We start from the raw sequence: 25,711 nt of genomic DNA, 5'->3' as shown, positions 1-25,711 counted from the left end.
ATTGGCAGAGTGTACGTGAAGTTTTGCAGTTATTGAGTGATAATTCACTCTTTGCTAAGCTGGAGAAATGTGAGTTCACTGTGCAGAAAATTAGTTTTTTGGGCTACATTATCTTCAGCGAGGGCTTTGAGATGGACCCTGTGAAGGTCCAGGCTGTGCAGGAATGGCCTAGGCCTATTGGTTTGAAATCTATACAGTGATTTTTGGATTTTGCCAATTATTACAGAAAATTCATTAAGAATTTTTCTATAATTGTTAAGCCTCTAACCGATCTCACCAGGAAAGGTGCGAATACGGCCCAGTGGACTACTGAGGCCATTGAAGCTTTTGTGTACAGTACAGACCAAAAGTTTGGACACACCTGCTCATTTAAAGATTTTTCTGTATTTTCATGACTATGAAAATTGTACATTCACACTGAAGGCATCAAAACTATGAATTAACACATGTGGAATTATATACTTAACAAAAAAGTGTGAAACAACTGAAAATATGTCTTATATTCTAGGTTCTTCAAAGTAGCCACCTTTTGCTTTAATGACTGCTTTGTACACTCTTGGCATTCTCTTGATGAGCTTCAAGAGGTAGTCACCGGAAATGGTCTTCCAACAATCTTGAAGGAGTTCCCAGAGATGCTTAGCACTTGTTGGCCCTTTTGCCTTCACTCTGCGGTCCAGCTCACCCCAAACCATCTCGATTGGGTTCAGGTCTGGTGACTGTGGAGGCCAGGTCATCTGGCGTAGCACCCCATCACTCTCGTTCTTGGTCAAATAGCCCTTACACAGCCTGAAGGTGTGTTTGGGGTCATTGTCCTGTTGAAAAATAAATGATGGTCCAACTAAACGCAAACCGGATGGAATAGCATGCCGCTGCAAGATGCTGTGGTAGCCATGCTGGTTCAGTATGCCTTCAATTTTGAATAAATTGGTGGGAACCAGGCATGTAGAGTCCATCCGTTCACCTTTTCTGCGTCGCACAAAGACACGGTGGTTGGAACCAAAGATCTCAAATTTGGACTCATCAGACCAAAGCACAGATTTCCACTGGTCTAATGTCCATTCCTTGTGTTCTTTAGCCCAAACAAGTCTCTTCTGCTTGTTGCCTGTCCTTAGCAGTGGTTTCCTAGCAGCTATTTTACCATGAAGGCCTGCTGCACAAAGTCTCCTCTTAACAGTTGTTGTAGAGATGTGTCTGCTGCTAGAACTCTGTGTGGCATTGACCTGGTCTCTAATCTGAGCTGCTGTTAACCTGCGATTTCTGAGGCTGGTGACTCGGATAAACTTATTCTCAGAAGCAGAGGTGACTCTTGGTCTTCCTTTCCTGGGACGGTCCTCATGTGAGACAGTTTCTTTGTAGCGCTTGATGGTTTTTGCAACTGCACTTGGGGACACTTTCAAAGTTTTCCCAATTTTTCGCACTGACTGACCTTCATTTCTTAAAGTAATGATGGCCACTCGTTTTTCTTTACTTAGCTCCTTTTTTCTTGCCATAATACAAATTCTAACAGTCTATTCAGTAGGACTATCAGCTGTGTATCCACCTGACTTCTGCACAACACAACTGATGGTCCCAAACCCCATTTATAAGGCAAGAAATCCCACTTATTAAACCTGACAGAGCACACCTGTGAAGTGAAAACCATTTCCGGTGACTACCTCTTGAAGCTCATCAAGAGAATGCCAAGAGTGTGCAAAGCAGTCATCAAAGCAAAAGGTGGCTACTTTGAAGAACTTAGAATATAAGACATATTTTCAGTTGTTTCACACTTTTTTGTTAAGTATATAATTCCACATGTGTTAATTCATAGTCTTGATGCCTTCAGTTTGAATGTACAATTTTCAAAGTCATGAAAATACAGAAAAATCTTTAAATGAGAAGGTGTGTCCAAACTTTTGGTCTGTACTGTATCTCAAGGAGAGGTTCAGTTCTGCCCCTATCCTTATGCAGCCTGATGAGACCAAGCCTTTTTTGGTCGAGGTCGATGCTTCATCGGTGGGGGTCGGAGCAGTTTTGTCTCAAGAGAACAAGGGTGGAGTACATCCTTGTGCCTTCTTTTCGAGGAAATTTTCAGGAATCCGAACTGAATTATGATGTTGGAAATCGGGAGTTACTGTCTATTAAACTCGCGTTTGAACATTGGCATCATTTTTTGGAAGGCGCTAGATTTCCTATTCAGATTTTCACAGATCATAAGAATTTGATCTATCTGGATGCTGCCCAGCGTTTGAATGCCTGTCAAGCTAGGTGGGCACTTTTTTTTTCTTGGTTTCATTTTTCTGTTACCTATATCCCTGGTACTAAGAATGTTAAAGCCGATGCTTTATCTCGCAGCTTCTCTCCTACGGTCGGTGCCGAGGAGGAGGAGAGCATTTTGCAGAAAGGAGTTGTGGTGGCGGCTTTGGACTCCGTTTTGGAGAATGGGATTCTGAATGCTCAAGATGATGCCCCATCTAACACTCCCCATGGGAGGTTGTTCGTGCCTAGAGCCTTTAGGAGAGATTTGTTTGTGGAGTGTCATGAGTCTCGGTTGGCAGGTCATCCAGGAATTTCAGAGACTAAGAGACTTATCAGTCGCAGTTTTTGGTGGCCTGGATGGCAGAAGGAAGTCATCAAGTGGGTGCGTCAATGTACTGTGTGTGCTAGGTCAAAGGCTTCACATACTACTGCTGCGGGGTTGCTTTGCCCTCTGGAGGTTCCTAGTGCGCCTTGGACGCATCTCACTATGGATTTTATTACTGATCTTCCTGTGTCCGAGGGTTTTACTGTCATCTGGGTGGTCGTGGACCGTTTTAGTAAGATGTGTCATTTGGTTCCATTCATTAAGTTGCCCTGCGCCAAGACACTCGCTATGGCGTTTGTTAAGGAGATTGTCAAGCTCCATGGCGTCCCCACGGATATTGTTTCTGATAGGGGACCTCAGTTTGTGGCTCGCTTTTGGCGTGCTTTATGTGACAGGATGGGAGTCCATTTGTCATTTTCGTCTGGTTATCATCCTGAGTCGAATGGACAGACTGAAAGAAAGAACCAGGATGTTGAACAGTTTTTGCGTTGTTTTGTGGCGGACAATCCAGAGGTGTGGTCTGAGTTTCTGCCTCTCGCAGAATTTGCTCTTAACAATCATACATCCTCCTCTGCTGGGTGTTCTCCTTTTTTTTTGTTCTACTGGGAGACATCCGTCTTTTGGTTCGTTCTCCAAATTGGGGTATGCGGTGCCGGAGGAGGAGAATTTTTCCGGTGATTTGGAGAGAGTTTGGACTAATGTACGTTGTAACCTGCAAGAGGCTAATAAGAAGTCCAAGAAGCATTTTGACAGGAAACGTAAAGAGGTTTTGTTTACTGTGGGTGACATGGTTTGGTTGTCCTCGAAGAACCTGCGGTTGAGGATTCCCTCTAAAAAACTGGGTCCTAAGTTTGTGGGTCCATTTAAGGTGCTTCAGGTTGTTAACCCGTCTGCTGTTAGGTTGGATGTCCCTACTTCCTGGAAGATTAATCCTGTGTTTCTTGTTTCCTTGTTGAAAAAGGCTGACGTATCTAATAGGGACTCCACTGTCACAGTTCCTCCTGTGGTGGAAGACGGCGAATATGAAATTTCTCGTATTTTGAATTCTAGATGGCATAGAGGGAAATTACAGTATCTTGTCTCTTGGAAGAGTTTCGGTCCTGAAGACAACTCCTGGGTAAGGACGAATGATGTCTCTGCCCCTAGGCTTGTTAAAGCTTTCCACAGGAGGTTTCCTGATAGGCCTGGGCCTGGAGGATCCTGAGGATCCTCATAGAAGAGGGGGTACTGTTAGAACCCTCCTGTTAGTTTTTGCTATCTTGTGTTTTGCGGTCACGTGACCAGCTGCCTATTTATTCCAGCTCCGCCCTTCTGGCTTTGCTGGACTTCAGTGTTGTTTGACTGTCTCTCTAGCCAGGTGCTTCGGTGCCTATCTCTGTCTAGTTCGCTTGGTCCTCTGGGACCTCTGGTACGTTTTGTCTGTTTGTCTTTTGTGCTCTGCATCTACTTCTGTTTAAGAGGTGTCCCATTTTTGTCCCAGTCCTTGGTTCTTTTGGGGACCCCTCCCTTCACTCTGTGGGTCTTCGTTCAGACTGGCCGAGGACTGGGGCGGGTCTGTTCACAGGGAGCGGGCGGCCCGCTACATCGTAGGGATTCAGCTTGGTCTTAATGTAGGGACAGCTTTCCCCTATCTTTCCTTAGTTTATGTTGCAGTTCATAACACCCACTTCACTTACACTAATATCCTCTATCATCCCAACTTCACTATCACTAATGTTCCCTCTACTCTCCCACTTCACTTTCACTCCTGTCTCCTATTACCCTGACCTCTCTTTCACACATGTCCCCTGTGACCCTGGCCTCACTTACATTAGTGTCCCCTGTCATCCAGACCTCTATTTACCTCAGGTGTCCTTTCACCCTAACCTCACTTTCACTCATGTCCCCTATCACCTTGCCTTAACTATCACTCATGTCCCCCATCACTCCACCTTAACTATCACCCATGTCCCCTACCACCCCGCCTTAACTACCACTCATGTCCCCTATCACCTCGCCTTAACGACCACTCAAGTCCCCTATCACCCTGCCTTAACAACCACTCATGTCCCCTATCACCCAGCCTTAACAATCACTCATGTCCCCTATCACCCCGCCTTAATGACCACTTATGTCCCCTATCACTCCGCCTTAACTCTCAATCATGTCCTCTACCACCCCGCCTTAACTATCACTCATGTCCCCTATCACTTCACCTTAACTATCAATCATGTGCTCTACCACCACGCCTTAACTATCAATCATGTCCTCTACCACCCGCCCTAACTATCACTCATGTCCTTTACCACTCCGCCTTAGCTATCAATTGTGTTCCTTATCAAACCGCCTTAACTATCACTCATGTCCTCTACCACCCTGCCTTAACTATCAATCATGTCCTCTACCACCCCGCCTTTACTATCAATCTTGTCCTCTACCACACCGCCTTAACTATCTCTCATGTCCCTTATCACCCCGCCTTAGCTATCTCTCATGTTCCCAATCACCCCGCATTTACTATCTGTCATGTTCCCGATCACCACGTCTTAACTATCACTCATGTCCCCTACCACCCCGCCTTAACTATCAATCATGTCCTCTACCATCCCGCCTTAACTATCTCTCATGTCCCCTATCACCCCACCTTAGCTATCTCTCCTATCTCTCATGTCCCCGATCACCCCGCATTTACTATCTGTCATGTCTCCGATCACCATGCCTTAACTATCACTCATGTCCTCTACCACCTCGCCTTAACTATCAATCATGTCCTCTACCACCCCGCCTTAACTATCACTCATGTCCTCTACCACCCCGCCTTAACTATCAATCATGTCCTCTACCACCCCGCCTTAACTATCACTCATGTCCCCTATCACTTCACCTTAACTATCAATCATGTGCTGTACCACCCCGCCTTAACTATCAATCATGTCCTCTACCACCCGCTTTAACTATCACTCATGTCCTTTACCACTCCGCCTTAACTATCAATTGTGTTCCTTATCACCCTGCCCTAGCTATCACTCATGTCCTCTACCACCCTGCCTTAACTATCACTCATGTCCTCTACCACCCTGCCTTAACTATCAATCAAGTCCTCTACCACCCTGCCTTAACTATAAATCATGTTCTTTACCACCCAACCTTAACTATCACTCATGTCCCCTACCACCCCGCCTTAACTATCACTCATGTCCTTTATCACTCTGCCTTAACTATCAATCATGTTCCCTATCACCCCGCCTTAACAATCACTCATGTCCTCTACCACCCCGCCTTTACTATCTCTCATGTCCCCTATAACCACACCTTAGCTATCACTCATGTCCTCTACCACCTCGCCTTTACTATCAATCATGTCCTCTACCACACCACCTTAACTATCTCTCATGTCCTCTACCACCCCGCCTTTACTATCTCTCATGTCCCCTATAACCACACCTTAGCTATCACTCATGTCCTCTACCACCTCGCCTTTACTATCAATCATGTCCTCTACCACACCACCTTAACTATCTCTCATGTCCCCTATCACCCTGCCTTAGCTATCTCTCATGTCCCCGATCACCCCGCATTTACTATCTGTCATGTCCTTTACCATTCCGCCTTAACTATCACTCATGTCCTCTACCACCCCGCCTTAACTATCTCTCATGTCCCCTATCACCCCACCTTAGCTATCTCTCATGTCCCCGATCACCCCACCTTAGCTATCTCTCATGTCCCTGATCACCCCGCCTTAACTATCACTCATGTCCCCTATCACCCCACCTTAACTATCACTCATGTCCCCTATCACCCCACCTTAACTATCACTCATGTCCTCTACCATTCTGCCTTAACTATCACTCATGTCCTCTACCACCCCGTCTTAACTATCACTCATGTCCTCTACCACTCTGCCTTAACTATCACTCATGTCCTCTACCACTCCGCCTTAACTATCACTCATGTCAAGCCCACTTTGGTGCATATCCTCTACATCCTTGTGCTCTGTATCGTCACTCATCTTCTCTACTTTGACACAACTTTTTTACAGCCTCATCCTCTGTTCTTTAAATGATTGGTAATGGATAATGATGGCATGCTCCTTTAAATATATTATAGGATGTAGTAGCCCTTTGTGGTAAAGTGCAACTCCGGGTTGAAGAAAGGATACAGGCGTACACAGATGTTGCTTAAACAACTTTATTCCGATAGAGGCAGCGAGCATAAAAAAAAGCTATCATCAGAAAAGGACCATTTGATTTAAGTGTACTTTTTTATTTTTTGCAATGTTTTATTTTCTTATTACAATTTGTTTTATAAAGAAAAAGATAGAAATCTTGGGAATGTTCACACTGGCCACTAGGTCTTTTTTTTTAGACTCTAACTTCCTGTTGTTACAAGAACGAGCACACGTATATTAGCAGCAATGAATTCTCTGACACTGTCTTTTGTATTGAAGCATCTAATGAGCGTGTGCAAATGTCATTGTGAAGGGAGGGGGAGGTGAGCTGTGACATCACCTATTAGGATTGGTGGATCCTGTGTTATTAGCTGTGTGTAGAGATGTTACCAGTCATTGTAATCCTGCCTCTGCTGATAGAAAGTCTGATGAAAATTCTTCTTGAAAGGATTGGAAGTATGAGTCTAAAAAAAGCCCTAGTGGCCAGTGTGAAAACTGCAAGATTAAAGTTTTTTTTTAATACAGATTGTGATATGAAATAAAAAAACATTGCCAAAAGTTTTTTAAAAATGCAAGTAGCCCATATACTTATTTTAACCAATAGGTCATTTTCTGATGATAAAAGAATTGGGAAAGTAGTCGTCCGCCGCTAGTTCGCTGATTCCTTTATCTATTGTCAACCCGCTCAACTCCTGAGCACGTTCTCTTCTGGTGCCATCTTCCATCTTCGAGGTGAAGCTTACCTACCATTCACCATTTTCTACTGCACCGCCTGAGCGCCACCTAAAGAATATCTCTCCATTTTCTGATGATGGCTTCATTTTAATAGTTTAATAGTTGCTTTACTGTTTCAACTTTCTCCTGAGAGGTAAAAGCTTTACCTGTTCGGATGTAGACAAATAATAGACAATGGGCTGATACTAGACACTTGGGACACTTTGCTACTTTTGATGCAGTCTGCTGCTGGCGATCTCTTCGGCAGCACCTCTTCACTCTGGTCAGTTTCTCAGCAGCATTGCACACACTAATGTTCTACCCTTCTCAGTCCCTACATCACAATCCCTCACACATCGGCATCACTTTCTTAGCCATCTCTGGTATGACACTCCTCTTCACTTTTAAGCATCAGCTTCTAGGCTATTTGTTGCATGCACTTTTCAAGGTCAGTAATACATCTCAAAGCTCCTTTCAGCTGTGGCAGTCCTCGTCCTCTTCTAATTCACACAGGTGGGTTGATCTTCGGGCTGTTGCTTTTCATATGTTAAGCTCTGCGGTAATGCACCTTAGAAGGGGTCAGAAACATCAAGTTGACACAGAAACTCCTGCACCAACGCTAGCTAGCAAGTGGGGGTGAGTAGCACTCACTGTGCTACTCACCCCCACTTGCTAGCTAGCATTGGTGCAGGAGTTTCTTTGTGAACTGTGGGTTTCTGACCCCTTCTGGCACGAAAGCCAGAGTAATCTTATGCTCTAAGGCATTGTTCTCCAACTACAGTCCTCAAGGCCCACCAAAAGGTGATGTTTTCAAGATTTCCTTAGTATTGCACAGGTGATGGAATTATTGCCTGTGCAGGTGATGTAAATATCACCTGTGCAATACTAAGGAAATCCTGAAAACATGGCCGGTTGGTGGGCCTTGAGGACTGGAGTTGGGGAACCCCGCTCTAAGGAATACAACCAGGGAAGCACTTTTGTTGCTGACCCCACATTGCCCTTTAATCCAGCCATGTCACCAGCACATTAACTCCAATGACCCAAAAAAACAACCTTGCTATTACTAGTGAGATTAGGATTATTATTCATCATCAGCCATCTTCTTGCTGATGCTGTCAGATTATCTTGGGCTTACTATAATTTTTTTGCAATATCCTTTATCTAACCACTTGTATTTTTTTTTTCTCCGTAGTATATGTGGGATACAGCATCTGGAAAGAGCGGGCAATAATCTCACCCTTTTTGACTCATTATACTTCTGCATTGTCACTTTCTCCACTGTGGGCTTCGGAGACGTGACTCCCAAGATCTGGCCTTCTCAGCTTCTGGTGGTCATCATGATCTGCGTTGCTCTTATAGTGCTACCCATACAGGTGACTATCTATGTTCGCCGCCTATTCTCGAATTCTGTCTTTTTTTTTTTCATCTCTCTATGGGAAACGCTCTGAGCTTCGGAGAGATGCGCCGATCAGCCTGTGATGACAGTTGTCATTAGAGGAGATGACAGATGTGGGTGCCGCGTAAGAATGGCAGGGAGCGCCATCAGAACTTTCATACAATTAACCCCGACAGCTTCATGGGAAAGCTATAATTACCATCAAGTGCTCTGCCCGATGGATCAAACCCTTTAACTAGAGTGATTGTCACTTGGTCACTGTGTTCTGGGACCAATCTTTTATTTGTTTTTTAGATACTTTTTTTTTTTAATGTGTCATTTGGGCTGCCTATAACAATAACAATACAGGAACTTATTCTTCTAAATTCTACACTTTATAATGGTGCATTATAGAAATATAATAGAGAGCGGGCACCCTGCTATTAATACAATGTTTCAAGCCAAAAATTATTACACACAGCTAAGTACATAGAGCCAAATCGCGTAGGAACTTGTAAAATTGAAGATTAATTCTAAGAGGAGTTGAGCAAAATGATTCATAGGTCCCCGGTCTAGTGGCCACTTCCATAGACCAGAGCTAAGGCAACCACCCTCTTCTAATTAGTAGGCCCTTGCAATGGCATGCTCCAACGTTATGGGGGCCTACTGACCAGAAGAAGCTCCGGCAGGTAGAAGGAGATTGCAGGACTCTGGTTCGGCAGCCAAGGACTACCAATGTGCAGGACCAGAGTCCTGAGAAACTTTTTGCTCAACTCTACATCTAAATTTATCAAAATCTCAAAGTTTATATTCTGCCGACAAGACATCTCATAGAGCTTCTTAAATAGTTTGGCTAACACTTTATGGACCCTCAAATGAGTTTGGAAACTAGTGGGGGTTGACTGGTCTAAGGGGCCACCAAGAGTCCAGAGTCTCCCCTACATAGGTGTCCAAACCTTCAAGGCCTGGGCTGTCGATCCACAAGCTAAGCATGAGTCAGCTGCTGACCATTCCAGAAGTCCAGTCCTGATGCACAGGGTCTTAAAAGTGTGACCTTGCAGGGCACCGTCATGATCCCCGGGTTGGTGAACCAGATATTAGTAACTGCCCGGATGGTGAGACCCTCCAGTGACTGAGAAGTTCATCTCTGTTGATTGCCAAAGAAGTCCTGCTCCCATTAACTTAGCTTGACTCACTGAAAGGTAATCAATTTGTTATATAACTAATATGTACCCAAATTGGATCCATTAAAAATACAACTCACTCTGCCAAAAAAACGAGCCTTCAAAAATGTAAAAACAAAATGGCAATGCTAAAAAAAAATCAACAACAAAAAAAAATCCTGAGGTCAATTTACTCAAAATAGGAATTAAAAAAAACCTGCTATGTAGTTTGAAAGCAACTTGATGTTGTGGCTGAGAGACTGATTCCAGCGAAATGTCACTTACTGGGCTGTGTGCTGCTGTTTCAATACAATCAGTGTTTTATCAGCAGGAGATTATCACTGCAGGACTAAGTATCTCGTGCTTCCTGATCTACCCCCGCCTCCTGCACTGATTGGCAGCTTAATATACAGTGTACACAGAAAACAGCCAATCAGTGATGTGGGCGGGGTTATACAGGGCTCATCATTTTGAGGCGCACACCAGATGATGAATTCTGCCTATCTTATCAGAGACTGGAGTAACGTTTCTGGCATAAGAAAATCAGCCACCATTGATACATTTGACGGGTGGGTGTAATGACGCGCCATCCTGCCCAAGCTTCTGACTATACTCATCCACTTTGGCGGAGCTGCCCCAAACTGGTGGGTAAATGACAAAATTTGTAAAATTGTTGCGCAGCTCGACATTGAGCAAACATTCTGCAACTTTTCAAAGTGTTTTACGCCAGTTTTCTGGCATAAACACTTTGATGGCTCAGGGCCAGAGAGTCAAAAGGAGTCTATGTTCATATTGTGCCGTTATACAGGGGACTGAGCCCCTATAACAGTCACGCTAACACTTTACTTTTTAGTGGTTTACTGCCTGAGAAAATTACTTTTAAGTCATATGCAAATGAAGGAGCTTCAGTGCACCCTAGGTGTGGCCAAGGGCTTGGTGCACTGTTACGCCCCACTCGATTTGCATTTTGGTGGCTCCCCCCTCTTCTGTTTGACAGCGCTTGCTTGCTCAGAGCAACTCCAGCTTGAAATCATCCCGCGTGTCTGTGTGGGCACACTAACACTGCCTGATCCAGGTTGCGCACACTTAGTGTCAGTGCAGGCGCACAGTATAGGCGGGTGCGTTCTTCTCCCTGGCTTCTCTTTGAAACCGCTCTCTGTTGTACAAATGTAGGGAGCGGCTGCCGCAGAGAGGAGCCGGGGAGGAGACTGCACAAGCCAGCTATGTGCACACCCGTACTGACACTGTGCGCGTCTGGCCAGGCTGAAGCTGTGTCAGTGCGCACGTGCAGACATGCAGGCTGAGTTCAGGCAGCACTTGCTCTGGGAAAGAGAGGCGGGGAAGAATACTAAATGCAAATAGTGCACTGGGACCTTGGCTTTGCCAAGGGTACACAGAAGCCGCCTAATTTGCATTTAAATTAAAAGTAACTTTCTCAGGCACTACATGTACAGTGCTAGTGTGATTTTTGTGCATTTCGGGGTGACAGACACCCTTTAAATGATAATTCTTTTCCTGCAGTCACCACTAGGGGGAGCCTTGGAGCTGACTGCATACTGGTTTATCATTGTTTTCATGTGTACACAGTATGCTCCCCCTAGTGGTGGTTGCAGGCAGACAGAATATTATCCAATAGCTCTATTATGCCCAGAATTCTGGACCTTATAAGGTTACAAATAAGAGGATATTCACTTTAAATCTTACACTGGCGACAATCTGTAGACTCAGGAACAAAATAGAAAATAATTGAAAACATATCATTCTAAGTCTCCACAATGGTCCTTTGTGTTTGTCCCCGAGGCTCGCGGCTATTCACACCAGCTTTCATGCCTGATGCCATTGTATTATGTTGATGTGTTATTGTTATGATGAGAACTATAATACCCAACATCTACAGATGGCCGATGTGCGGGATTCGTGGCGCTGCGGGAACATCTCCCTGGAAACAGATCCAAATTTATCACAATTGTTTTTTTTTTCCATCATCGGCAAATACTTTAATTACTTTGATCTTAAATTATAATTTACGTAACACCCAAAACTGCATTCAGCTGCCAGGAATTGGGAAGGGGGTCGACGCGGCACCATTTCTGCAATGGATGACGCTCTACCGCTGCAGTGTCATTCTGCTCCATTAATGAATCTGTACCTTCTTCAGAGTTGTCCCACTTCTCCTCACTAGTGCCCTGCTTGTGCCTTTCTCATTTTCAAATACTTTCAAGGGAATCTGTCAGCAAGATTTCACCCCCCAAACTATTTATATGCACATGAAGCTCTTTAAAAAAAGACAAGTCCAGCAATACCTTTACATGTCAAGTCCGTTCCTCCGTTACTGAGAAATTAGTGTTTGAATTGATATGCAAATGAGGCTGAAGAGCTATGGTAGATCTGAAGCCTTGGTCACTCCAGCTCTATTCCCTGTCCAGTGCCACCTCCCTCTGGTTTAATGACCTTCTCTATGCTGTGTGACTTCAGGCAAAGGAGTCATCAGCCAACCAAAGGAGGTGGCGCTGGGTAAGGAATAGAGCTGGAGCGACCGAGGCTTAAGATCTACCATAGCTCTTCAGCCTCATTTGCAGATCAATTCAAATGCTAATTTCTAGGTAACAGAAAAACGGACTGTCTATGTAAAGGAATCGCTGAACTTGTCTTTGAAAGAGCTACATGTGCATATAAAGGGGTAAAATCTTTAAATTACAACTTTATTAACATCCAAAGCTGCATTCATCTGCCAGAATGGAGAGGATTCAACATGGTCCATTACTGAAATGGATGACCCGTAACCACTACAGTGTCATTCTGCTTCATTAATGAATCTGTTCCTCCTTCGGAATTGTCACACTTCTCTTTGTGGGCTTCCTCACTAGTGCCCTGCCTGTGCCTTTCTCATTTTGACAGTAAAGCATGACTGCACTTTCCAAAAACCTTTGTCATGAAATAGAGACATTTGAGAAGTTTTAATTTGAGGAGACACAGGTGCAGAGCCCCCCACAATTGTGGAAACTAAGGAGCGGAAGCCCTCAGTCACACACAAGCTCTGCTACGAGACTGGAGAGAAAGCCTATAAGCCTGTGTTCACTCTTTCGTTTTAGAGAATTGTGCGGGTCTCAGGCGCACCCGGACTGGATCCCTCTGCTGTAAAATGATATTGAAAAGTGAAGTTTTATCTTCTCCCGTTTCCATCCATCATACTGTTACCAGGCTGTTGACTATGATGTCCCTAACATGGCCATGTCACTGTGCTTTAGTTCGAGCAGCTTGTGTTCCTCTGGATGGAGAGACAGAAGTCCGGAGGCAATTACAGCCGGTACCGCGCGCAGACGGAGAAACATGTGGTGCTTTGTGTCAGTTCCCTAAAAATAGATCTTCTCATGGATTTTCTTAATGAATTCTACGCGCATCCCCGACTTCAGGTGAGGAACAAGAATATTGTGTTCAGGGCAAAGGTGCGTCTAGAAATTCACATGTAGACTGGATCCAAAATCCAATAGTACAAATATACACTGCTCAAAAAAATAAAGGGAACACTTAAACAACAGAATATAACTCCAAGTAAATCAAACTTCTGTGAAATCAAACTGTCCACTTAGGAAGCAACACTGATTGACAATCAATTTCACATGCTGTTGTGCAAATGGAATAGACAATAGATGGAAATTATTGCAATTATCAAGACACACTCCATAAAGGAGTGGTTCTGCAGGTGGGGACCACAGACCACATCTCAGTACCAATGCTTTCTGGCTGATGTTTTGGTCACTTTTGAATGTTGGTTGTGCTTTCACACTCGTGGTAGCATGAGATGGACTCTACAACCCACAGAAGTTGCTCAGGTAGTGCAGCTCATCCAGGATGGCACATCAATGAGAGCTGTGGCAAGAAGGTTTGCTGTGTCTGTCAGTGTAGTGTCCAGAGGCGGGAGGCGCTACCAGGAGACAGGCCAGTACACCAGGAGACGTGGAGGGGGCCGTAGGAGAGCAACAACCCAGCAGCAGGACCGCTACCTCCGCCTTTTTGCAAGGAGGAACAGGAGGAGCACTGCTAGAGCCCTGCAAAATGACCTCCAGCAGGCCACAAATGTGCTTGTGTCGGCTACAAACGGTTAGAAACCGACTCCGTGAGGGTGATATGAGGGCCCGACGTCTACAGATGGGGGTTGTGCTCACAGCCCAACACCGTGCAGAACGCTTGGCATTTGCCACAGAACACCAGGATTGGCAAAGTCACCACTGGCGCCCTGTGCTCTTCACAGATGAAAGCAGGTTCATACTGAGCACATGTGACAGACGTGACAGAGTCTGGAGACGCCGTGGAGAGCGATCTGCTGCCTGCAACATCCTTCAGCATGACCGGTTTGGCAGTGGGTCAGTAATGGTGTGGGGTGGCATTTCTTTGGAGGGCCGCACAGCCCTTCATGTGCTCGCCAGAGGTAGCCTGACTGCCATTAGGTACCGAGATGAGATCCTCAGACCCCTTGTGAGACCATATACTGGTGCAGTTGGCCCTGGGTTCCTCCTAATGCAGGACAATGCCAGACCTCATGTGGCTGGAGTGTGTCAGCAGTTCCAGCAAGATGAAGGCATTGAAGCTATGGACTGGCTGCCCGTTCCCCAGACCTGAATCCGACTGAGCACATCTGGGACATCATGTCTCGCTCCATCCACCAACGTCACGTTGCACCACAGACTGTCCAGGAGTTAGCAGATGCTTTAGTCCAGGTCTGGGAGGAGATCCCACAGGAGACCATCCGCAACCTCATCAGGAGCATGCCCAGGCATTGTAGGGAGGTCATACAGGCACGTGGAGGCCACACACAATACTGAGCCTCATCAGGAACATGCCCAGGCGTTGTAGGGAGGTCATACAGGCACGTGGAGGCCACACACAATACTCAGCCTCATCAGGAGCATGCACAGGCGTTGTAGGGAGGTCATACAGGCACGTGGAGGCCACACACAATACTCAGCCTCATCAGGAGCATGTCCAGGCGTTGTAGGGAGGTCATACAGGCACGTGGAGGCCACACACAATACTCAGCCTCATCAGGAGCATGCCCAGGCGTTGTAGGGAGGTCATACAGGCACGTGGAGGCCACACACAATACTCAGCCTCATCAGGAGCATGCCTAGGCGTTGTAGGGAGGTCATACAGGCACGTGGAGGCCACACACAATATTGAGCCTCATTTTGACTTGTTTTAAGGACATTACATCAAAGTTGGATCAGCCTGTAGTGTGTTTTTCCACTTTAATTTTGGGGGTGATTCCAAATCCAGGCCTCCATTGGTTAATACATTTGATTTCCATTGATGATTTTTGTGTGTTTTTGTTGTCAGCACATTCAGCTTTGTACAGAACAAAGTATTCAATGAGAAGATTTCATTCATTCAGATCTAGGATGTGTTATTTCAGTGTTCCCTTTATTTTTTTGAGCAGTGTAAATGAAATCCTCCCAAACTCAAATATAATCTGGACATGGCTGTAGCTTGTTTGATTTGGTAGTGGAATAACATGTCCCCACGGTCCCTTCATTGTTTACATAGACACAGTACCAGTCATACAGTCAGGTCTGTGCCTGGTACTGCAGTCCATTCACTTCACCTGGGACTGAGTTGCAGTGCTAGGAACGGCCACTGTGCCTGGATTTGGTACATGCAGGAGCATTGCGGCCGACGTTTTAGAGGTGGTCTTAAAAGATGCTTAAACTCCTGTGTCCACCTCTGACAGAAGTTTATCTCCCAGAAACAAAAGGATCAGTCACTGAAATTCAACTGAATGGATCCTTTTTTCTTCTCTTGGGAGGCCCCCATGTACATTTGACTGATATTGACTTGCTTGGACGATATTAGTCTGTTTATGGGGGCCTTTAGTCTTATAGTAGGAATGAGCTGCAGTAACAGGCATAGTCATCCATGTGGATGAGACACAGTGAGGGCTCTTTCAGATGTCCGTGATAACCGGTACAACGTCGTATTGCCATGCACGGACTGGCCGCCGATCATCTGATATGAAGCTATCCATGCTCGGATCTGGACGTGTGTGACCAGTCTGCTCATTGTGATCCAGTCCCAAACGGACCCCCCCCCCTCCTGGCGTCTTGATCTCAATGGTACCTGCATCCTCAGGATGGTGGCAGAAGGAATCCTTGGCTCCCTGCTCCACCATACAGCTGTATGTCTGAGTCTCTGCGCAGCAGGCGTGGTCACATTACCAGATTGCGCCTGCTGCTTGGATCTTCAATCCCATTGGGGGAATGGGACAAGGTGAGTAGTTTTTTTTTCATTTTTATCTGGCCATCATAATGTGTTTGGGACTGTGGAGCCCCATGATTTCTGTGTACACCCCTGGGTCTGGCACTGTTTTTGGAAGAAAAGCAGCCATATTTTTGCAAAGTTGGGCAAAAGTTTTGAAAAAACTCTTTTATATTCCATTAAGTTTAACTTCAGGAACTTTTCAAATTATGATCATTAAAAAATATTTATTAGTGTGGATAATGTGCACATCCCTCATATTACACAGGATCATTATGTCGTCCTCCTGTGTCCCACTGAAATGGATCTGCCAGTAAGAAGAGTCTTACAGATTCCCCTGTGGTCCCAGCGCGTTATCTACCTGCAGGGCTCCGCACTGAAGGATCAGGATCTCATGAGAGCCAAGTACGTCTTATAGTAAATATCTTTTATGGAACTTTCCGCCCCCTTGTGAGGCTCATTATCTTTCTGCAATTTTTACCTAATTGTTATTTCTGGAGATTAATATTAAATCTCACCAGGAGATGTCTCAGTGGTGGGGCGGTGGGGTAGAGGCTCAGTGCACATTTCTGTGATGATTCATTTCTTAGTCGTTGTATCAGGCGGACCCCAGTTTTCTGGTACAGAGTTCCACATCCTCTGCATACACACAGGGTTACTGAAATGATAGAATTCTGTCTCCATTCTGCCACCACTAGGGGGAGCATAGGAGCTTGCTACGTACAACTTACACATTTTACTAAAGGGAACCTGATTGACCCTATAAACCTCTCCTACCAACTCATGTGACCTGAAAAGATCTTTCTAAACTTAGATAGTTTAGTTTGAAGGCTAAAGTGTACGCAGGGTGTATCCAGGGTGTGATTTTTTTCTGAATCATAGGTGATAATCAGGACATTTGCAGAACATCTACCCTTGTTTGAACAGTGACCAATTTTAGTCTGCGCAAGCGACTGTCTGTTGATCCAGAAGTAAACTTAGCACAGGCGCATGCGTAAACCAGCTAGACTTCACGCTGCCCTAGTCTGGTGTCCGGTCTGGTCCTCCATGGCAGCTGATCTTCACTTTTGCACTTGGCATCCTGGTTTTCTTTTAGAGCACGCAAACTGCCCTGGTCTGGTGTCCGGTCTGGTCCTCCATGGCAGCTGATCTTCACTTTTGCACTTGGCATCCTGGTTGTCTTTTAGAGCACTCACGCTGCCCTGATCTGGTGTCCAGTTTAGTCCTCCATGGCAGCTGGTCTTCACTTTTGCACTTGGCATCCTGGTTGTCTTTTAGAGCACTCACGCTGCCCTGATCTGGTGTCCAGTTTGGTCCTCCATGGCAGCTGGTCTTCACTTTTGCACTTGGCATCCTGGGTGTCTTTTAGAGCACTCAGAATGCCCTGGTCTGGTTTCCGGTCTGGTCTTCCATGGCAGCTGGTCTTCACTTTTGCACTTGGCATCCTGGGTGTCTTTTAGAGCACTCACGCTGCCCTGGTCTGGTGTCCGGTCTGGTCCTCCATGGCAGCTGATCTTCACTTTTGCACTTGGCATCCTGGGTGTCTTTTAGAGCACTCACGCTGCCCTGGTCTGGTTTCCGGTCTGGTCTTCCATGGCAGCTGGTCTTCACTTTTGCACTTGGCATCCTGGTTGTCTTTTAGAGCACTCACGCTGCCCTGGTCTGGTGTCCAGTCTAGTCTTCCATGGCAGCTAGTCTTCACTTCTGCACCCGTCATCCTGGGTGTTTTTTAGAGCACACAACATGACATCATGGATCCTAGTCCCCAGGATGTCAGGCTGAGGTTGCAAGGCGCAGAAGTGAAGACTGGCTGCAATGGGAGCCCGGAATAGACACAGGGGCAGAGAGTAAAGTCTGAAGCAACGAGGGCAGCAGGTATGCAGGGCCACAAGGCAGATTCAGACCAGGAGCTGATGGAGGAGCTCAGCGAACAAACAGGACAAGGAGTCTTAATACTAAGACATATGTGTGTGTCTAAGTGGGACTTAAACAGGCTGAGGCAAATAATGTCATGGAAGCATATTGGGCCACTTGTAAAATCCGTCGTGTAGCACAGCAGAGGGCAGCGGTCACAGGGGAAGGTGGTGAAGCCTTGCCGTGCCAAGGCAGGTGCGTAACAGAATTGCTCATCTCAAGTGTAGACTAAGATTAATTGCTTTGCCCACACTTGATTTCATGTAGCCCATGGATGGCATAGCACCAGCATAGCTTCATCTGGGTCCAATGGTTTAGTTTATAAGCTTAACCCTATATAAAGATAATCTGGAAAAGTCAAAGAGGCTTGTTGGCATGTTACCTGGTACCCAGCCCCTGCATCACATGTAGCCCCCTCTATTGTAGGTTAAATACTCATCAGTAAGCAGGGCCAGTCTTAGTGAATGTTGACTTATACATTACTGATACACCCACTGGACACATAAGCCTTCATTTGCATATAGTTTCTGTAAAGTAATTTGCATAAGGTATGCGGGTTACCATTGACTGTTGGATATAACTTTAGAAAGATTTTTTATGGTCGGACGATAGGGGGTAAATGCTGCTGACAGGTTACAAATGATAATAAAACAGTATGCAGCAAGCTCCGGAGCTCCCCCTAGGGGTGACTGCAATCAGGCAGAATTTTATTGTTTTAAGTGTATTGAGAGAAGCAAGCAGTTTTGTAGCTCTGTGACCGAAAAACTTACCACTAAGGTTTCTTGTTTATAAGGTGCTTTGGTAGATATGTGTCGGCCTACATGTAGAGCAAAATCCTGTTTTACCTTATCCGCACTCATCAGTGCAATAGAAAGTATTCTGATCACCATGAGAAAGTGACCAGTTTCCAGCTCTGCTTCCTAATCCTCTGTATTCATAACCTATGTCATCTATAACCAGTTACTAACATGCTCTCCCCTTTATTTTTGCTCCTCCCTTCTTTCCCCCGTTTCTTTCCACCTTTTTTCTCCCTACCTGTCACACTCTTATAGAATTGATGACGCAGAAGCCTGCTTCATTCTCAGCAACCGCTTTGAAACCGACCGCATCGCAGCCGTACGTGTGAGAGGGTTTGGGGACGGAAGGGGACGGACATTGCTATATTATTAACGCAGAGCGTTGTCACTATTAATCATCCCAGTGACGCGGAAGAAGCCACGAGCCAGGGAAGTTGTAATGTGCTCATAGTAGAGGCAAGGAAGTGAAACATCTCAAAAATAGGAGCTGGAGCATAGTGACATTAAATCTGTGCACAGTTTTGTATATCACTTTACATAGAAGACAGTATAAGGCTGAGTTCACACGATGCGTTTTTAATGCGTTTCCGCGGCGTTTTTTCAGTTGCGTAAACGCCGCGAAAACGCATTAAAAACGCATGGTAGAAGGGCAGCAATGTTCCCCAATTGAAATCCGCATGTGCTGTGTGTAGTAGTTATATTCTTGTACATAAGGGCAGTATTATAGTAGTTATATTCTTGTACATAGGGAGCAGTATTATTGTGGTTATATTCTTGTACATAGGGGGCAGTATTATAGTAGTTATATTCTTGTACATAGGGGGCAGTATTATAGCAGTTATATTCTTGTACATAGGGGCAGTATTATAGTAGTTATATTCTTGTATATAGGGGCAGTATTATAGTAGTTATATTCTTGTACATAGGGGCAGTATTATAGTAGCTATATTCTTGTACATAGGGAGCAGTATTATAGTAGTTATATTCTTGTACACAGGGGGCAGTATTATAGTAGCTATATTCTTGTACATAGGGAGCAGTATTATAGTAGTTATATTCTTGTACATAGGAGCAGTATTATAGTAGTTATATTCTTGTACATAGGGGCAGTATTATAGTAGTTATATTCTTGTACATAGGGGGCAGTATTATAGTAGCTATATTCTTGTACATAGGGAGCAGTATTATAGTAGTTATATTCTTGTACATAGGGGCAGTATTATAGTAGTTATATTCTTGTACATAGAGGGCAGTATTATAGTAGTTATATTCTTGTACATAGGGGCCAGTATTATAGTAGGTATATTCTTGTACATAGGAGCAGTATTATAGTAGTTATATTCTTGTACATAGGAGGCATTATTATAGTAGTTATATTCTTGTACATAGGAGGCAGTATTATAGTAGTTATATTCTTGTACATAGGGGGCAGTATTATAGTAGTTATATTCTTGTACATAGGAGGCAGTATTATAGTAGTTATAATCTTGTACATAGGGGGCAGTATTATAGTAGTTATATTCTTGTACATAGGAGCAGTATTATGGTAGTTATATTCTTGTACATAGGGGGCAGTATTATAGTAGTTATATTCTTGTACATAGGGGCAGTATTATAGTAGTTATATTCTTGTACATAGGGGCAGTATTATAGCAGTTATATTCTTATACATAGGAGCAGTATTATAGTAGGTATATTCTTGTACATAGGGGGCAGTATTATAGTAGTTATATTCTTGTACATAGGAGCAGTATTATAGTAGTTATATTCTTGTACATAGGGGGCAGTATTATAGTAGTTATATTCTTGTACATAGGAGCAGTATTATAGTAGGTATATTCTTGTACATAGGGGCAGTATTATTGTAGTTATATTCTTGTACATAAGGGGCAGTATTATAGTAGGTATATTCTTGTACATAGGGGCAGTATTATAGTAGTTATATTGTACACAGGGGGCAGTATTATAGTAGTTATATTCTTGTACATAGGAGCAGTATTATAGTAGTTATATTCTTGTACATAGGTGGCAGTATTATAGTAGTTATAGTCTTGTACATAGGGGGCAGTATTATAGTAGTTATATTCTTGTACATAGGGGGCAGTATTATAGTAGTTATATTCTTGTACATAGGGGGTAGTATTATAGTAGTTATATTCGTGCACATAGGGGCAGTATTATAGTAGTTATATTCTTGTACATAGGGGGCAGTATTATAGTAGTTATATTCTTGTACATAGGGGGTAGTATTATAGTAGTTATATTCTTGTACATAGGGAGCAGTATTATAGTAGTTATATTCTTGTACATAGGGGCAGTATTATAGTAGTTATATTCTTGTACATAGGGGCAGTATTATAGTAGTTATAGTCTTGTACATAGGGGGTAGTATTATAGTAGTTATATTCTTGTACATAGGGAGCAGTATTATAGTAGTTATATTCTTGTACATAGGAGGCAGTATTATAGTAGTTATATTCTTGTACATAGGGGCAGTATTATAGTAGTTATAGTCTTGTACATAGGGGCAGTATTATAGTAGTTATATTCTTGTCCATAGGGGGCAGTATTATAGTAGTTATATTCTTGTACATAGGGAGCAGTATTATAGTAGTTATATTCTTGTACATAGAGGCAGTATTATAGTAGTTATATTCTTGTACATAGGATCAGTATTATAGTAGTTATATTCTTGTACATAGGGAGCAGTATTACAGTAGTTATATTCTTGTACATAGAGGCAGTATTATAGTAGTTATATTCTTGTCCATAGGGGGCAGTATTATAGTAGTTATATTCTTGTACATAGGGGCAGTATTATAGTAGTTATATTCTTGTCCATAGGGGGCAGTATTATAGTAGTTATATTCTTGTACATAGGGGCAGTATTATAGTAGTTATATTCTTGTACATAGGGAGCAGTATTATAGTAGTTATATTCTTGTACATAGGATCAGTATTATAGTAGTTATATTCTTGTACATAGGGAGCAGTATTATAGCAGTTATATTCTTGTACATAGGGGGCAGTATTATAGCAGTTATATTCTTGTACATAGGAGCAGTATTAGAGTAGTTTTTCTGATGTAGAATGTATATAATTCTTGTGTATCTAGCAAACTGTTGAAATTGTCTTGACATTCTAGATCTCAGAGCATTTTCATTCAAAGTGTATTTCTCAATGGGGGATGATAACAATCACAGTAAAAATCACCTCCACAACTAAACAGAACATGAAATCTGTGCTCCATCCTGAGTCTTGATGGGAAGGACCCATTTTTCATACTATAATAATATAATATTAGTAGGAATAATTGATGTTGCATTTCTTTCCGAGGCGAGAGGGTGGTGATTCAGTGATACCAATGGAGTGCAATGTTCTCTTCCGCTCACTAGGATCACCAGACCATTCTCCGAGCCTGGGCCGTAAAAGATTTCGCTCCTAATTGCCCTCTTTATGTCCAGATACTGAAGCCGGAAAACAAATTTCATATCAAATTTGCAGGTAATGAATCAGATAAGACATTTATTACATCTCCAGTGCGTTCATTAAAGGATTTTATGATCGGCGGTGACAGGGATTGGTATTACAAAACCCACGCTTTGTTTGTCGCATTAAACATGAGGTTTCCTAGGGAATATTGTAAGTTTATTAAAAAGAAAACAAAAAGCAATTTAACTGATGCAAAAAAAAAAAAAAAAAAATGGAAAAAACCTGCAGTACTGCTAATGGCCAGTAGGTGTGATCTTCTATAAAGTTGACATTATTTTTGCGTAAAACTTAACTAAAAAGAGTGTCTCCCGTTCTGGAGGACCAGGCATCTTTCTCGTTCGCTCTGGAGGACTTGCGCCTTTCTTGATTTAAGTAGTAATTGTGCAGTACCTAGTTTCTCCCCTGGGGGCACTGTAGGATAACTGGACACTTCCTGCTGGATTCCTCACAGATTAAAGCTCATCGCTGGGTACAATATGGCTGACTTTGTTATCTGATGTAAATTGTTCACTTTTCTTTGCTTTCTAGTTGTTTTTCTTTTTTTCTTTTTAGATCATGTGGTCTGTGAAGAAGAATTTAAGTATGCCATGTTGGCGCTCAACTGTGTTTGCCCAGCAACCTCCACCCTCATTACACTACTGATACACACCTCTAGGGGGCAGTAAGTGAAAGAAACAACTTTTTTACTGTTTCATCTGAGCGTATATTGTTGCCTGAATTTTGGTTTATTATACCGGAGAGGAAGCTTAGAAACCTCCCCCATGTCTTGCTTCTTTGAGGACAGGATTAAGCATACTTAGATCACCAGGTTTATGGCCAAGAAGGGGTTTAAAGTACAACCATTGTTTCACTTCTTTACTTCTATCTATTATAAATCAACAGTACAAGCGAAGATAAGCAACTTTATCATTTATCTTGTCAGAGAAATCTGCTTCGTTCTTCTCCTGAGCTCATCTTTCACTCAATTTATGGGTAAAATCTGCCACTTTTTCCTATTTTTGAGATAAAAGATGACACTTGGTGCATTTGACATTCTATGGAAAAGGGGAGGAGCTAGAAGCAGAAACAAACATTCTGCTTCTCTTTCCCTCTCCATAGAATCTTAAGAGCACCAACTGTCATCTTCTATCTAAATAATGGGAAAAGCTGTTGTGAAGACCTGGGCTCTTCCGTGGGCATAATACTACACAGACAAAACAGAGTGAGGGTAAAACAGTGTGAAAATACTTTATTGAACCACCATAAACAGATAGAACAGTCCCAGGAAATACCCAAGATGGTGCAAAATTACGCAGTCTCACCCTTCCGCTGGCCCACCAGGAATAGATCAACTGTGACTTTGGGACTTCCAGGGCCAACTACCTGAACCAGTGGGCCCCCTCTTTTGGCGGGCACCCACAGAGAGGAGGTAGCTGCAAGCTTGGGAAGCTGACAGTCCATTGAGATACAAGGCCAGGAGACCCGAGGGTCCCACCCTGGCCTCTCCGAACAACTCCATGGGTTCCAGGTGACCTCATTGTCCCAACGTGGCTTTCTCCGAGTGTCTCCACGAGTTTCAGGTGACCAGATGGTTCCAACCTGACAACTCCAAACAACATATCCATGGGGCCAGGTGATCTTATTGTCCCAATTTGGTTTCCCCAAATGTATCCATAGGTTCCCTGATGGTCAATGGAGCAGATCTATATCCTTCCAGCCAGGGCCGTATACCCTTAGGCTGGAATCCTGTAGAATCCAAATCTGTGTCTCTCTGGATACAGCCATGCTACCAAACTGCCGTTCTGAAGAGTCGCTCTGATTCTCTTATTCTTCTTGCAGCACGATAGAAATCCCTTTTTATATTTTTCTGTGGCTCAGGTCATCATTCACATGTCAGGGAGAAAGGTTCAGGGCTCAGGTCTCATTGTTTGAGCATTTAATCAATTTACATAGTTTGTATACCCCCTGCTCTGTAAATCAACAACTAGCTGGTTTAGTATAATATTAGCATAATAGCAAACACTATTGTTCTACCCTGAGTCACTGTCCTTCTTGACCAGCCAAAGAAGCACATATATTCAAAAGTCAACACAAACACAATAGTGTATTTCTCTTGGCCTAACAAATCTAGACGTCTGGGTAATTAAGATTAGAAGTTGTGTCGTCACAGCTGTTCTCACTGAAGATGGATTTTACCCATGAATTGAGAAGTTTGAGAAGGAATGACCAATCCAGGAGGAGAAAGAAGCTGATGACATACATTACAAAGTTTCTTATTTCTAAAAATTAATTTTAAAAAATTATTTAAGGTTACATTTAATACTAGTTCGAGTCATCCTATAGATTTCTCTGTTAATCCACTACATCCAATTGTTTTTTTAAGGGCGATCACTACTGATTCGTTCCGCCAGCGCCCGAGCCCCTGGCAAGCCCTCTCCAGGTACCAAGATGGACCTCCGGTCTTTATGTAATTCACTTTGTGACGTTTTAGGAACATGAATTTGATTTTAGTTTCTCGAGACTTGAAAACATTTCAACACTCACCCGGGTGCAGGGCCGTCTATGGGCGCAAAGGGCACATTCTTTCACAGAAGAAACCTTTTAAAATTTGGTCCTCAAGGGGGTAATCAGCTGATCGATCTGGCTCCCGTTCCTGGCATCCCTGGTGAACAGCTGATTTTGCCTGGGAAAGCAGGGTACAGCCATGTTTAAGGGAGTATTATATGATGGTGGCCATTCAAATCTTTGTTGTACAAGGATGACTCCAGTCCCTCAGGACAGGGTGGCTTTCAATAGCGGCTAATATCGGGGAGTCGCTAGCAGGGTACCCCCCTCTATGATGTCCAAATGCCCTAGTCAACATTGTAATAAAGATTAGTTAGATAGCTGTGTTATTTGGGAAAATGTATGTTGGTATTGTTTCAGCAATGTATGGCGGCACTTTGTGGGGTGTAGTATTTTAACAATATATTTAGGAAACCATATAGAAGTAATATTTGTCCAGCATGACACTTTCACTTGGTCATTATACCGTATGCCACCGTTAATTAGGGCATATTATGACAGTACAGTATTGGGGGCCCTAATGGAAGGTACCGTAGAGGGAATAGTCCAATGTAAGGTCTACGTTGACCAGATTGGTGATTGGTTTTCTGATTAGGAAAGTTTAAAGAAGATCTGTCACTTGCCATAAATATGTATTTTTTTTACCTGGTATAAATGCCGCAGTTCTCCTGAATCCGGAGATGTTTTTCTTTTTTTCCTGCGCTTCTCCATTCCTGAGATAAAGTCACCTATTCCCTACATAAAGATCTAATG

General features: G+C 43.7%; 1 protein-coding gene across 4 annotated transcripts in view; it reads left to right on the top strand.

The window, feature by feature from the left end:
• Positions 1 to 25,711, top strand: part of LOC141166962 (potassium channel subfamily T member 2-like) — a 285,657-nt gene that overhangs the window by 191,046 nt on the left and 68,900 nt on the right. For 3 of the 4 annotated variants that reach the window (XR_012251369.1, XM_073654202.1, XM_073654203.1), the window contains exons 10-16: positions 8,617 to 8,797; positions 13,211 to 13,375; positions 16,480 to 16,616; positions 19,178 to 19,241; positions 22,318 to 22,426; positions 22,967 to 23,075; positions 24,777 to 24,833. Coding sequence is in view for 3 of the 4 variants with exons in the window: in XM_073654202.1 (XP_073510303.1) it covers positions 8,617 to 8,797; positions 13,211 to 13,375; positions 16,480 to 16,616; positions 19,178 to 19,241; positions 22,318 to 22,426; positions 22,967 to 23,075; positions 24,777 to 24,833 (822 nt within the window). In the remaining variant the exon portion in view is untranslated. The remainder of the gene's footprint in view (positions 1 to 8,616; positions 8,798 to 13,210; positions 13,376 to 16,479; positions 16,617 to 19,177; positions 19,242 to 22,317; positions 22,427 to 22,966; positions 23,076 to 24,776; positions 24,834 to 25,711) is intronic. The other variant, XM_073654204.1, reaches the window with a different exon arrangement.

The sequence above is a fragment of the Phyllobates terribilis genome, unplaced genomic scaffold (genome assembly GCF_046119375.1).
Source record: "Phyllobates terribilis strain yellow unplaced genomic scaffold, ASM4611937v1 Scaffold_11__3_contigs__length_659146591, whole genome shotgun sequence".
In the NCBI taxonomy this organism is placed as follows: domain Eukaryota; kingdom Metazoa; phylum Chordata; class Amphibia; order Anura; family Dendrobatidae; genus Phyllobates; species Phyllobates terribilis.
The sequence above is the reverse complement of the archived record's forward strand: the minus strand, read 5'-3'. Positions and strand labels throughout refer to the sequence as shown.